The 15,414-nt window shown below is 40.9% G+C and overlaps 1 protein-coding gene across 1 annotated transcript in view; it reads right to left on the bottom strand.

Annotated features, from left to right (window-relative positions):
* Window positions 1–15,414, bottom strand: part of LOC310871273 (uncharacterized protein) — a gene marked incomplete at its 5' end in the record, with an annotated part of 63,467 nt that overhangs the window by 34,439 nt on the left and 13,614 nt on the right. The window contains 9 exons of the mRNA XM_083782759.1: window positions 121–225; window positions 785–848; window positions 4,358–4,423; window positions 4,674–4,718; window positions 5,709–5,801; window positions 6,101–6,142; window positions 8,630–8,689; window positions 10,465–10,530; window positions 11,306–11,425. Coding sequence (XP_083638885.1) covers window positions 121–225; window positions 785–848; window positions 4,358–4,423; window positions 4,674–4,718; window positions 5,709–5,801; window positions 6,101–6,142; window positions 8,630–8,689; window positions 10,465–10,530; window positions 11,306–11,425 — 661 coding nt within the window. The remainder of the gene's footprint in view (window positions 1–120; window positions 226–784; window positions 849–4,357; window positions 4,424–4,673; window positions 4,719–5,708; window positions 5,802–6,100; window positions 6,143–8,629; window positions 8,690–10,464; window positions 10,531–11,305; window positions 11,426–15,414) is intronic.

Genomic DNA, 15,414 nt, shown 5'->3' with positions numbered 1-15,414 from the left:
GGTGTTATAGCAAGGAGACAGAGAATGTGTTGGAGGAGAGGCCCCCTCAATGTCGTAACTCTGTCGTACTCTATGGCTCTGTGTACTGGAATGGAAAAAGGAGGAACCAACGAAACCAACCTGGAAACGTTACCCCTGGTGGTCCGGGGGCTCCGTGCATACCCATGTCCCCGGGGTCGCCCGGCTCGCCTGGCAGCCCGGGGAAGCCACTGTTGCCTTTGGGCCCTAAAAACCGACACAGTATAGGAAAAAAAAGCAGTCGTCATGCATGCTCCAGTTAATAGCATTCGTGGCCAAATTTGACTGAGGGACGGACTGCCTTTGGATTTTTTTTGTTTTTTTGTTTTTTCATGTCATATGAAAGCAGGGAGTTATAGCGTCATATTGACATATTGGTTGTTCAGTTTGACCCACCCGTTTTGGAGATATGGCTCATAGAGTAATGTCTTGCGGAAAACAGCGAATTGAGAAAACAGGCTTGAAAGGTTCACTTCTGTGGTCTGTAACATTACACCTATAGCTACATGGTTAAGCCTTTATTGTGTCAATTTCATTCAATGACATTTATTTCAGACATGCTCTAGTATGTGAACCGTCTGCCTGTGCTATTAACTCATTTTGGATCAAAAAACCAGTTTCTCCTCCTTCGCGCGATGGCAGGCTCTCAGTCAAATCTGGTCACATTTTATAATTCCCCAGGGCTTTTTAGAAAAACAGTAATGATGTTGCGGATCACCTGATCAGAATAAGAGGGTTACTATTATTATCACTGATGTGGTCTCACCTCTAGCATCGCTACCATTGTGGAAATATACCGGCCCAGGGGGTCCTTGGTCTCCAGGGAAACCCTACGAGAGCAAGCAGAGATTACGGAATTTGATTTGTTATTTAATTTACAAATGGACCTCTAAAGATCTATTTGGTTCCATTTTTTTTTTACGGTGTTATTGATTTTATTGAGGAGGATATTGTCCCTTTGTTCCACATTGAATACATCAATACATTATCCTTGAAATGCAAACTTCTCTCATTCATTAGAAAACGAAACACCCAGCGCTAAACTATTTCACTTCTGATCATCCACTGACTGCAGAACTGCAATAATGATGCTCTGCAGGTGGCTGTTGTAGTAGGCCAGTGCAGTGGCGCCACCCTGTGGCCTTCTATCGAAATGCAACAGTTGAGTAGAAGGTTCCTGCAGAGCTGAGACTGGTACCAAAAGGTACCAAAAGTGAACTCTGAACTTGGTACATCTGCTTTTGGCTTCTGTGGCCCCAATACATGGAATGACCTGCAAACTACATTAAAATGTACCACATTGGGTCGTTTTAAAACCTTGGTGAGCATACAGATCTCCACAATGTGTAACTGTTTTAGATAGTTTTGAAATTTGTCTTAGCTTCTATTTGTAACTTATGTTATTCATATGTATACATTTAGTTTTCCTTTCCCTGATCTTCTGATGTATTGTGATGTTTTTGATATGATTTTGTATAACTCGACGACACTGAAAATTAGTTTAATTACTCAGTGTAATTTCGAGAATAAATAAAACTTGAATGAATGAATGACTGCACTGCTACAACCACATTTCTAGAACCTCACCTAACCCCAACCTTAACCTAAAACCTAACGTTGAAACATAGGCTCAAACATAGAATTCTAAAGATAGACCTTTTATTTGGCACACATTTCTGTGTTTTTACATTGGGATGGCCATAGCATTACCTCCTTCCCTGAAATAGCTACAGGACATAAACTGTAAATACTGTATACAGGGAACAGTCTTGATTTCGTCGACTACAACTATGACAGAAAATGTTCGTCGACTACCTTTTTTCACTGACGAAAACTAAATGAAATCTCAGCTATGATGACTAAAACTAAGACTAAATATATTGATAATTTTGTCACAACAAATAAAAACTAACACTACAATGTTAGGAAGGGACTAGTGGACAAGTCATTTTACACTTGGTTGCATGCTGAAAATAGCAGATCTACAAGCTGAACTTGACATTCAGTAAGTGGGCGTTATGATCAAAATAAGAACATAATGGTGTGTAAAACAGACAATATAAAATGTGTCACGGACAAGACCAAGTCTTAGCCACGGACACATTTTGTCCATGTACAGACATGTTGGTGAGCCCTGCTTATGCTTATTTGTTTTTGGCATCAAATTTAGATTTTCGTTTTAGTCATTAGTCTCTTCAATAGTTTTCATTTAGTTTTAGTCACATTTTAGTCACCTGCAATGATTTAGTGTTAGTCTAGTTTTAGTCGACTAAATATCATAAAGTTTTAGTCGAAATACATGTCAGTCGACTAAATCAACTGTAGATTTAGTGACTAAATCTACAGTTGATTTAGTCGACTAACATGTATTTTGGCAGGCCTCGATGCCGTCGTAATGACTGTTTTTACACTTGCTGAAAATAGCCGATCTACAAGCTCACAACGTGTTGCAGTTGTGAGATTGTAGATCTGCTATTTTCAGCATGCAATCAATTGTAAAATGACTCTTGTCCACTAGTCCCTTCCTGACATTTTAGTCTAGTTGTCTCCACCAGCCGAAGGCATGGGGGAGAGTATGTTTTGCACTCCGTCCGTCCGTGTGTCCGTCCGTCCGTGTGTCCGTGTGTCCGTCCGTCCGTCCGTGAGCAGCTAATCTCGGCCACTGTTAACCCGGTCGATGCCAAATTTTGCACACACACTCCCTGGATGCCAACCATGAACCTCTGCCCCAAACTTTCCAGAACGGCCTGTTATAGCGCCACCAGGAGGCCGCTTTGTGCAAAACAAGTTTTTGCACACTACACCTACAGATTGTGTCCAAACATCACGCAAATTGGTACGCAGTCTCTCTAGAGCCATTCAACGAAACGGGTCTTTCAGATTTATCAGACTCCATCCTGATTGGTTAAGATTGGCTTCCAAAATTCACAGGAGTGCTCAGTTTCAAACAAAATGCTGCAAATCATGAACACATCGCGTGATTTCCGTGAAATTGTGCACCCACATTCCCACTAGGCCGAGGACGAAATGCCACATGAACAATTTCAACTCAGCCTCAAGGTGGCGCTATAACTGGCCCAAAAGTGTTTTTACCTCTAACTGCACGGATCTGTGGATAACTTTGTATGCCAACTCCCTAGAAGCCAAGGAAAAACCTTTGCCTGGAATTTTTCACATCTGCTCTTTATAGCGCCACCAGGAGGCCGACATATGTAAAACACATTTTCTATTATTACTCCTTCACATTTTATCCAAATTTCACGCAAATCGGTACACATGATCTCCATAGTCATGTGATCAAGACAGGTTTGTTTGATTTCTCATATTCCATCCTGATTGGCCACGATTGCCTCCTACAGTTTTCAGGAGTAGCCCGCTTTGTACAAATCGCCACAACTCCTCAACGCAGCGTCCGATTGCGATGAAACTGTGCACGCATATTCCCACTAGGCTGAGGAAGAATCCTGGTGGAGACCTGTGCCGATTGGCACTTTATCTAGTTTTTATTTGTTGACAAAACTTCGTCTTAGTTTTAGTCGACAAAAACAACACTGCTTATATGACTACCTCTAATAGAAATAGAATATATATTATTTCTGTTTTCTGTACATGCTTACCCTTGGTCCAATTCTACCAATCAAACCCGGAAGTCCAGTGTTTCCGCGAGAACCCTGAAATAATCCAAAACGTATTGATTTATTTGATTTGAGTTGAAAATGAATAGGAAATTAATTTAGTAGGGAAATTGTTTTTTGCCATAATATTATTGACATCACATACCTCAACTCCTTCTGGTCCAAATAAACCAGGTACTCCTGGAAAACCCTGGAGGCAAAACCACAGCGATAAACGTTTTAGATTGGATGTAACGTGTGTGTGTGTGTGTGTGTGTGTGTGTGTGTGTGTGTGACTCCATCAAGGCCCGTAGTACTTGCCCTAGCCCCGACGAGCTTGCAGGCATATGCAAAGGCTCAACTTATGTAACTTAGATAGCACGTTATGTAGACTTAGATAGCATTTTATGCAGACTTATAGCATTCTATGTAGACAGCACTAGAATAGCATTTTATGTAGACATAGCACTTTATAGTATAGAGATGTATAGTTTAATTATATAGAAATTACACTGTTACATTCTTAGTTTACGCATGTTTCATGATAACTACATTTTATGTATGCAATGTATTGCCATGCTTTTTTGTTCTTGTTTAATGTAAATCGGTCTGGATTAAGAGAGTCTGCTAAAATGCCTAAATTGTAATTGTAAATTGTGTGTGTGTGTGTGTGTGTGTGTGTGTGTGTGTGTGTGTGTGTGTGCATACTGTAGCACGTTTCTCACCCGACTCGCAACTGGCCCAGGCGTTCCATTCTCTCCTTTAATTCCTGGAAAATATCCTGCACCCCCCTGTAGATAGAAATACATCTGCCTCTTACTCTATCAGCGTCTCTCGTACGCACAAATGCACACACACACACACACACACACACACACACACACACACACACACACACACACACACACACACACACACACACACACACACACACACACACACACACACACACACACACACACACACACACACACACACACACACACACACACACGTAGGCACATGCCCACGCACACACAATATTTAGTCATTGAAACTCACGCGTGTGCCCTTTGGACCACAAATTCCAGGAAGACCCCGGTCACCCTGAAGAAAGATGGTAAATACAAACACAGAGAAGTTCCAGTATTAAATTTGATTGGGCATGTGTTACTGTTACGTTAGTGCTAATAATAATAATCACAAACACAAATGCTTGTCTCTCGCATGTATAGACGAATCCACAGAGGGGAGCCATATAGCTGAGGCGATACATTGAGCTTGACACTAACGCATTGATTGCCTACACCTGGCCTACGGCTACAGGGCACCAGTAGCCGTAGTCGACTAATACTATGACTAAAATGTCCGTCGACTATTTTTTTAACTAGAAGCTAAATGAAAACTAAGCAGTGCTGACTAAAACTAAGACTAAATAATGGACAATTTCGTCAAGAAATAAAAACTAGACTAAAATGTTAGGAAGGGACTAGTGGACAAGAGATCCAGTACGAGTCATTTTACAATTGGTTGCATGCTGAAAATAGCCGATCTACAAGCTCACAACGCGTCGTGTCGCAGCGTGACGCGTTGTGAGCTTGTAGATTGGCTATGACTAAAACTAAAATCAAAATTTGCTACCAAAAACAGTACACAATGCCTCGCTGGATGATGCCATAACCAAACAGTAATGCATACAATCATATTATGAACAGCAATACAGCATGATTGATTATGTTTATCAGGAGGTGAAGAATCACACGAGCTGGCAAACAATTTACCAAAGGCTCATAATGATAGACAAATTTACTTTCTCTGTCACGTCACGTCACGTCACGTCACGCACGCGCACACGCACACACACACACACACACACACACACACACACACACACACACACACACACACACACACACAGGACGATCCAGTCCATCACACCTTTGACACAACATCAATACTGTACCAGACGTCAGGATAATGCCTCATCAACACATTCAACTTAAATAGCGGATAATCTACTTGTAGATCGGCTCTAAGCATCAATCAGGCTTAATGTGCGATCGATAAGGTCACAGCAATATGGAAGAAGAGATTCACCTTGGAACCTTTGGGAGGCAGAACGTCTGGAGGAAACTGGACTGACTCTAGGGGTCCCGGGAGCCCAGGGGGGCCAGGGGGGCCCTGTTCACCCTAAAACCAACACATCAAGTAATACTTGATTCATAACGCACATTTAAAACAACCGAGATTGACCAAAGTGCTGTATACATACAGTATGTGGGATAATAAAAAATCTAAAATATAAGCATACTATATAAGCATTATTGCACAGTGTCAATATAAGCACAAAACAGCTATATGTGCAAAATTAAAGGATGGACAGTGATGCAAGGAGGAAGAATGCGATCCCACTATGGACGCCACAGCCCAGTGCATAAATACAGTATAGTGTGAATTATGTACTGGTTAACATCCAAAGGGTCTCTTACGTCATCACCCACATCACCAGCCAATGATCTTCCATGATCACCCTGAAAAACAATTAACATGTTTTTTACCTTTCACAGAATAGTGGACTTGATATTAAAAGATGTCATCTTACATTTGCAGGTCATGCCATACTGTATAAGCATTCTACCGTGGAACCAAGCGTGTTTAGCCGGTGTGTAATGATGATTCATTTTTATCATAACATTTACAGGTAACACCCTTGATCATGTCATTATTGTTAATGGAAACCATAGGGAGGTGTTCATTCTCGAGGTCGGCTGTACCTTTGATTAGCAGTGGTGGATAAAGTACTCAATTGTTTTACTTAAGTAAAAGTACCAATACTGCAATTTAGAACTACTTCGTTACAAGTAAAAGTACGGAATTGAAAATGTACTTGAGTAAAAGTACAAAAGTATCTGCATCAAAATGTACTTAAAGTACTAAAAGTAAAAGTATTCATATTGCAGAATGTCACATTTCACAAATTCAAAATGTGTAGAAAATCTATTGAAAATAGCCGATCTACAAGCTCACAATGCGTCGCGTTGCGACCATTTTCAAATGGCCGAAACTAAATAGTAACTAAGGTTTTCAAATAATTGTGTGTAGTGAAGTAAAAGTACTGGAAATTGGAAATACTCAAGTAAAGTACAAATACCTCAAAATTGTAAGTACTTAGTTACTTTCCACCACTGTTGATTAGAGCTCAGAGGAAGCAATTTTTATTTTATTTTATCCCACGATTGTGTAACGCATTTTTCACCCCTGTGTCAATTATCTAATGTGATCCTGGGCTCTACACACCCTCTGCCAACCTGGGGAGAGCAACGGACTTGAACTCATGCTTCCTTCGTGCATGAGTGTCCAAGTCGCTCCTTTACACCTGCCAGGGGGGGGTAGTTTCCCTGGTTGGACGTAGCGCGTGGAAGGAACACGTTATTCCAACCAGTTCCTTTCCCCTCCATCAGGCGCCCCGGCTGGCCAGGGGGAGGCAGTTTAGAGACCAGGATTACTGCATGTTTTTTGTGAGGGTATACCTACCCCAGGGGACACGGGGAGAACATGCAAACTCCACACAGAAAGGCCCTTTCGCCAACCCCGCCTCGGGTATGGGCACTGATGACGCGGAGGAAGCCATTCTAACCAAAGTGCTAAAATATCACCAGCTGCTAGAGAAGACCATCTCATAGTTAGGCTACAAGATGTAAACTTTTATTTTGGTATCTTTGGTTTGTGCACGTGCACAAGTTGGTTGTGAGGGGCCTTCGGATGGCCTCTCCAAAAGGAGGGCGAAACAGTTACTGGCGATCGGAACTATCAAATATACACAAAAACTAATTTCACCCACTTTTTGTTTACTTGTAAAACTACTGTATAATGTGACAATAAAGTTGATTCTGATACTAAAAGGCACTTTGTAACTGTCTGTTTTCCTATTGTTTGACTGCACTGGCAGGCAGTGTTTATGTCCTTTGTACAAGGTGTTCTTGTACTTCTGTTTCTGTGGGAGGAGGAGGATTGTCTGCTGTTGCATCCATCCATGGGACCGTGTGTATGTGGACATAATGCATCCATCCATGGGACTGTGTGTATGTGGACATAATGCATCCATCCATGGGACCATGGGTGTGTATGTGGACATAATGCGTGAAGAGGGCTAACTTACTGGTGGTCCTCGCCAGCCGGGGGATCCATCCCTACCCTAAAACAAAATGTAGGTAGATTGCAGTCACAACATACGCACGCACGCACGCACACACGCGCGCGCTCGAATAATGACAAAGGTGACTCACAAGAACAATGTTGGTGTAACTGAGATTCAATGAATATATTTGTTTTACATGCACACATCTCAACTATGTATTTGTCAGGCAGGGAGCACAGGCCAGGTAGGGCACATCATCAATCAACACTTGTTGTGCGCTAAGAGCTAACGTTCACGCTCCGTTTACGTTTTAAGTTTGAGAGGACAGACATACCTAGGCCTGAACTGAGAATTAATTCAAAATGTTTCCATTACAGTACCTAAGACGGCCTGGTCTATAGATGCCATGCCATGAATATGTTATTGTGATACAGTATGTGACCAGATTTGACTGAGAGCCTGCCATCGCACAACCTCCTCATCCGGGGGTCCAAATGGACACTGTAACTCCGAGTGTACAAATGGGTCCATTTGGTTCATTTTTATAACACTTTTACACTAAGAATTTCACAGTATAGATAACAATTGTATCAAACGTGAGTCTCAGAGTAATATAGTAAGAGAGCGGCGACACTAGCGTTGACTCCCATTGTAACAATGTAATGCGGAAGTGCTCATTCAGTCTCAATGGGATAGTTCCAATGTTTGGAACTATAGCCCATAGGCAGTAGCGTGTCGCTACTCTCCTACACTCTGGTGAGTCTGACGGTCCGTGGCCGAATGCATATCAAACTGGTGGTCCTTGAAATCCAACCGGTAGAGACCCCCTGAATGTACGTACAGTATGTGACAAAAGATAACAATGCATAGCTTTTCTCACCGGAGTCCCAATCTCAGAGGGCCCAATGTCACCCTTACGCCCAATCTGTCCGGGAGCTCCCTGTGTGAAGAAAACAGAAAAGATATGTGATGCATATTTATTTCGGTTTTGATTTTGTTTTAACCAAATATTTTGTGTAGTTTCTGTGTGTGAAAGCAAATGATAGTTAATTATTTAATTAATTAGTTTATTCATTCATTCATTCACAACATCCCAGGCAACCTCGTAACAGATTGAAAGCAACGATTTAATCACTATTAAAATGACAATGCAATCTATTTCCACCCCAAAACATGAGAGATGGAAAACGCACCGTTACTCCAGGTGTTCCAGGGATCCCAGGTTTTCCCTGTTTAAAGAGGGAAAAAAATTAAACAGTAAAATATTATAACAGTGGTTTTCAACCAGTGGTCCTTGAGGGGGTTCCAGCTAAATGATGGAGTTGGTAACCACATGGACTTTTATAGAACTTTTAACTCTTGAGAGTGTAAAATGAGGGTCCATTTGGTTTCATTTTAGTCTACACAATTAGAGAATGTAGAATAATTGTTATTTGCCTGGTATCTCTCCTAATGGTACCACACCAACACACTTACAGCATGGAATTATGGACAAAATCTTATGCTATACGATAACAAAATCGTGTGGGTCTGAGAGGCTAAGGGCTCTTATCCCTGAACTTCTTTGCCTTTTTACTATTTTGCAAAACATTTTTGAATAGTTAAAATGGCCAGTCTACAAGCTCACAACGTGTCAATGTAGATTGGCTAGTTGAACTATTCAAAAATGTTTTTCAAAATAGTAAAAAAATAAGAAGTTTAGGGATAAGGGGTTTAGTTGTGACGAAAATAGTTGTGGCTAAATGTCATCAAACGGTGGTCCGTGGCTCCAATGCAGAATAAATAATGGACCTTGATGTGAAAAGGGTTGAAAACCGCTGCTGTATAACTATGCATAAAACTGTACAGTATTCTTCTTCATACAGTACAGTATGATGCAGTCAGTGTCTGAGTGGAAGTGTGCACATGGACCTCAGACATATTAAACTCTACTCTACTCTACCAGTGTTGTTAAAACTAAAAACTATGATGAAAAATGTTCGTCGACTACCTTTTTTCACTGATATAATTATATTATATTATATTGACAATTTTGTCAACAAATAAAAACTAGACTAAAATGTTAGGAAGGGACTAGTGGACAAGAGATCCAGTATAAGTCGTTTTACACTGCATGCTGAAAATAGCAGTTCTACAAGCTCACAATGCGTCGCAGCTTGTGTGTGTGAGTGTGTGTGTGTGTGTGTGTGTGTGTGTGTGTGTGTGTGTGTGCGTGTGCGTGTGAATGGTTGTTTGTGTGTGTGTGTGCGCGTGTGTGTCCGTCCGTCTGTTACCAGCTAATCTCCGGCACCGTTAACCCGGTCGATGCCAAACTTTGCACACACAAACTCCCTGGATGCCAACAATGAACCTCTGACACACATTTTCCAGAACGGCCTGTTAATGCGCCACCAGGATATATTATATATATTACTCCAGATTGCAGAATGCAATTTACTACTGCGACTACATGCGACTACATGCGACTTTCCTACTAGGCTGAGGAATATATTTTCACATTGGCCTATTATTTGCAAAACACATTTTTGGAACAAAATGCCTCAAATCATCCAATTGCTATCCAAGGCCGTAAGAAGAAATGGCACCCTTTTCACATTGGCCTATTATAGCGCCACCAGGAGGCCACAACCTGACCTGCCCTGGTGGAGACCTGTGCCCCGAAGGGCACTTTATGTAATTATTGCTCTTAAACCCAACAAAGTGTTAGAAACTCACAGGAAGGCCGGGCGAGGCTGAGTCGTACAATGGCTCTCCTTTTATGCCTTTGGGTCCAGGCGATCCCTGACAAAGACAAAATACAATACTGACATCACACAATAATGTTCATTCATTTGTATATGTTTAACATACCGTACTGCTCTACCGTGCGGACTGGACAAAATGAAGATGTATTCAATAATACAAAGTCACATAGTGCTACTTTAACCCATTTTGGGAACCCCTTTCGGTGTTTTAAACATTATGTTATAATTTAGCTATTGAAAAAATAGCAGCTCTACAAGCTCATAGCGCGCCACTGCGCTATGAGCTTGTAGGTCTGCTATTTTTGAAAAATCGTAAAAATGTGCCGCAATTCTTTGAATATATATTCTTTCAAAGTGAATGTTTTTAACTCAGGTCTAAATGGGTTAATGAAAAAAGAAAGTAGGAAGAAGTGTGCACAACTGTACACAGATGGGTATATGTGTACACACCCTAAGAGTTTTTTTTTTAAATATAATTTTTATCCCACGATTTTGTAACCCATTTTTCACCCCTGTGTCAATCATCTAATGTGATCCTGGGCTCAACACACCCTCCGGGAGAGCAACGGACTTGAACGTCCAAGTTGCTCCTTTACACCTGACAGGGGGGAGTTTCCCTGGTTGGACGTAGCGCGTGGAAGGAACACGTTATTCCAACCAGTTCCTTTCCCCTCCATCAGGCGCCCCGGCTGGCCAGGGGGAGGCAGTTAAGAGACCAGGATTACTGCATGTTTTTTGTGAGGGTACCTACCTAAGAGTTAAAAGAACAGTGACAGTGTGTATCAGCGTCCTCCTCCTCCTCCAATACTCACTCGGGGTCCATAGCGTCCCTGCACCAGTCCAGGGCTGCCAGGTTCCCCCGCTCGTCCCCGAGAACCGTTACATCCGTCCAGTCCTGTTAGCCCGGGTTCACCCCCTGCTCCTGGGTGGCCCTGGGTGACATTTTGTTTTTTACAGTTATGAGTGGCATATTGTTACAGTTCTAGAGTGATATTATCATAGCTATGAGTGTCATTGTTACAGGCATGAGTGGTAGTATGGTTTAGGCCAGGGCTTTAAGCAACTAGTCGACTATTCAACTAGTCGACTAGTAAATCCACTAGTCGACCTTGTTGGTACTAGTTGACTAATTGATTTTCTTTTAGGCCTCAAGATCAGGTACATTATAGTTTATAGTCACCAATGTACACAGTTTTTAAATGTACAAATATTTATTTCCAAAAAACAAAACAAAAAACATTTTTTTTTACATAATGGGTAGTTAAACAACTAGTCGACTAGTAAACTAGGCAACTAGTAAAAATGACTAGAAGTGAATGCCCTAGTATGGTTTGGTAGGAGAAGGTGGACGGATAAACGGCCGTGTGCTTGTGTACCCCGGCCCCTATCCATTAGGGTAGAAGGATATGGTGATGAGTGACACGCCATTTTGATGCAGAACAGTGTTGTTTTCGTCGACTAATACTATTGCGAAACAATTTCCTTCGGCTGCCTTTTTTCACTGGTGAAAACGGAATAAAACGAAATGAATACTAAAGCTATGACGACTAAAACTAAGACTGAATATATTGACAATTTCGACAACAAATACAAACTAGACTAAAATGTTAGTAAGGGACTAGTGGACAAGAGATCCAGTATAAATAAAACACAAGTCTTTTTACACTTGGCTTCATGCTGAAAATAGCCGATCTACAAGCTCACAACGCATCGAAACGCGACAGGTTTTGAGCTCGTAGATCGGCTATTTTCAGCAAGTGTAAAAATCTGTCATCACGACGGCATCAAGGCCTGACAAAACACATTTTAGTCGACTAAATCAAATGTAGATTTAGTCGACTAACACTAAAACATTCCAAGTGACTAAAATAAGACTAAAACTAAATGAAGTTTTATTCCAAAGACTATGACTAAACTAAAATAGAAAAGTTGCTGCCAAAAACAACACTGATGCAGAAGCACAAATATTTCCATGATATTGAAAGTTATTATGGTTGGTGATTGTATGATTAAAGATAGGTGTGCGATAAAGCAATATACTTCAAATAATGTTGCAACCAGTTCAGTTAATGTCATAATACATCCACTAGATGGTGCCCTAGACACATCAGATTCAGGTTGCATTACACCATCAACACAGCAGAACAGTATAGGCTAACTCAGTTTTCATAGTATTAGTGAGTTATCTGTGCGTTATATCATGAGTTTATATCATGACTTTCACACATTTGAAAGAAAAATAACCCACTTTTTCTACTACATACTACAAAAAACCCACTTTTCTAATTCTACTGCATTTCCAAGAAGTTGTTACTTGTTATCTGAACTCAACAGTTAAAAAATTGTGGTTGGACACACACGGTCAATTAACTACTTAGTCTAGTATACTGTATGTATATACCGTGCTTCTGTGATGTGACAGCTTGTAGATTTGCTATGTTCGCCATTGGAACTTTTTTTTAAATATTTTGTTGAAGATTTCTAGACAATCTATTATTATTATTGTTATTTCTTTGCCAAATGTTTACCTATAATGCACAAAAACAGGGACACCTTTGGCTGCAAGCACATCTGTGTTGACCATGATTATTATGGTGACGGTGATTTGGGGCAGCAGTGGCCGAACGGTTTGCGGAGCAGTCTTGATATCTGAAGGTCGCTACTCGCTAGTTCGTATCCCCGGACCGGCACGTTAGAATTACCACCGCTGAAGTGCCCTTGAGCAAGGCATTGAACCCCTACCATGAAATGTTCTATGAGCAGGGCCTGGCTGTAAACAAGTTCTTGAGCTTTGTCTAGTTACCCTGGGTAAACATAGTAACTTTGCTTTGCTTTGCTTACAGAAAGACAACAGGTGAACTGGTCAAATCTTCTGAACGTTTCAAATGTGTAACATGACAAATGATTAATGTAAGTGATAAGAGTTTACCACATAGGAATATCATCTCCTTTTGCAGATTTTTGGGCAATTTGATGTGAGGTACTACTACTCAACAAATGGGGTTGTGCAATTTGCATACAGTGTATGTCAGATATCTGAATTGAAAGGACTAGTCAAACCAGTAAATAAAATATGCATGTCTTAGTATGACTTTCATTTCATGTGCACTTGGTTGTTGAATATGCATTCAAGTGTTTATTATTAATTATAAAAGGCATGCATTTATCTTTGTCTCCATTGCATTGTCGGTGCATTTAATATAAACATGTCTGCATTTCATCATTTTCTGATCACCCAGGACGTACAATTAAATCTTTACGGTCTCAGAGTTAAATTTGTGTTTTAATGTGTACCAATGCACTTTTTATGTGCTCTTTCATTTTTATGCCTAATTCATTTCGATGGGGTATAAATCAGATTTTAGAAGAGCTGCAAGGCGTCGGGCGACGGTGAAAATAATGTAATGACGTCACTGTCTGTCTGTGTATGTGTGCATATCAAGCGGCCAGCTTTGGAAATATTGTATAATAAGGAAAATGCAAGTTCATATGAATGGCTTGTACAGTAGTGTCGCCGTGCGGGCCCAGATTTTTGGCTTAACTTTAGTGTTTTTATTACCTTAATAAACGTGGTCATAAATACTTTATGCTTCCAGTCACTACTTTAAAGTCTTCTTTCAATCACCATTGTGGCCTATATGCTTTTAATAAATGTTTTTATGTGATGTATTCCCATGCTTTTTTGTTCTTGCTTAATGTAAATCGCTCTGGATTAAGAGCGTCTGCTAAATGCCTAAATTGTAAATTCCAACAGATCTGCAAACCTGTTGTTTTGGGGAGCGCTGGTTTCAGTCCATTCAACCTCCTCTTGTGTGTTGGCCAGTGAGGCGCACCCTAGGAGACATTTATACTTCAAAGCGCAACAGGGTTCTGACCTACTGTATTCATCCTAGAAGGCAGGCGTTTGCCATCTACGTAGCACTACGCGCTGAAAAGCTGTTCTGTCGAATCCTACTTGCGGCACTATTTTTGTGCCAACCGCAAACAACTTCTTTTAGGGCGATAAAGTCAAGTTTTAGACCGCGAACACAGTCTGGAGGTTAGGGTTAGTGGTAGTGTTTCTGTCCCATGTTTATGTCAGAATTAAGCAGCTGAGGACTGATTTCACCCCGCTGCGGATTGGACACACCCTCCGAAAACCTACTGACAACATCACTAGGCAAGCACTGGACTGGAATCCACAGGGCAAAAAATGAAAAAAGTGAGCCCATTACTCTCATTCAATGTCTTACTTACTGGAAGGCCACCAGCACCGTCAAACCCAGGAACACCCTCCAATCCCTGCAATTCAAATGAAATGTGAACATCGTTCATTCAGTCAAACCTGCACTTAAAGCCTTACAGTACTTTGTCATATTACAAAGAGCTTAAGAGCTGCAGGCCAAGAGTTCAAAACGTTGACTCCCTATAAATCCGAGTCGAGATTTGGATTTTGGGTGTTAAGTATATATTTTGATGAATGAAACTTTAAATTCTTATCGACATATAATGTTTGCTGAGATAATTCTGCATGTGTGATCACAGATGATATCTCCGCTGTCGGGAAGAAACCACCTAACTCCAAAATGTTCATTTCTCCAGGAAATGAAAAATATAAATGGTTTTTTTTACTGCTAAAAAAGGTGGTGGAGAGACAGTGTGAAGGGGGAGACAGTTTGACGGTCCAATGGAGTTAAGAGGTTTTGTCCGAAGCGTTTTTTTAACAACTTTTCAGTGGTTCAATATTTTTCTAAACAACACACAGGGTGTTCGATAGCACTGATTTATGCAAAAATAATAATACTCAAAAACCTCAAAAATGGAGTTAACTGGATTCCTCCAGACAGCAACGTTACGTGATCCCAATCCTGTTTTTTTGGTGATAAGCTATACCCAAATTGCAAATCTGATTCACTCGGTCTCTCTTGGGTGTAGCTAGTGT

This window comes from Protomyctophum parallelum, assembly GCF_964188405.1.
Source record: "Protomyctophum parallelum genome assembly, chromosome: 14".
Taxonomy (NCBI): Eukaryota; Metazoa; Chordata; class Actinopteri; order Myctophiformes; family Myctophidae; genus Protomyctophum; species Protomyctophum parallelum.
The sequence above is the reverse complement of the archived record's forward strand: the minus strand, read 5'-3'. Positions and strand labels throughout refer to the sequence as shown.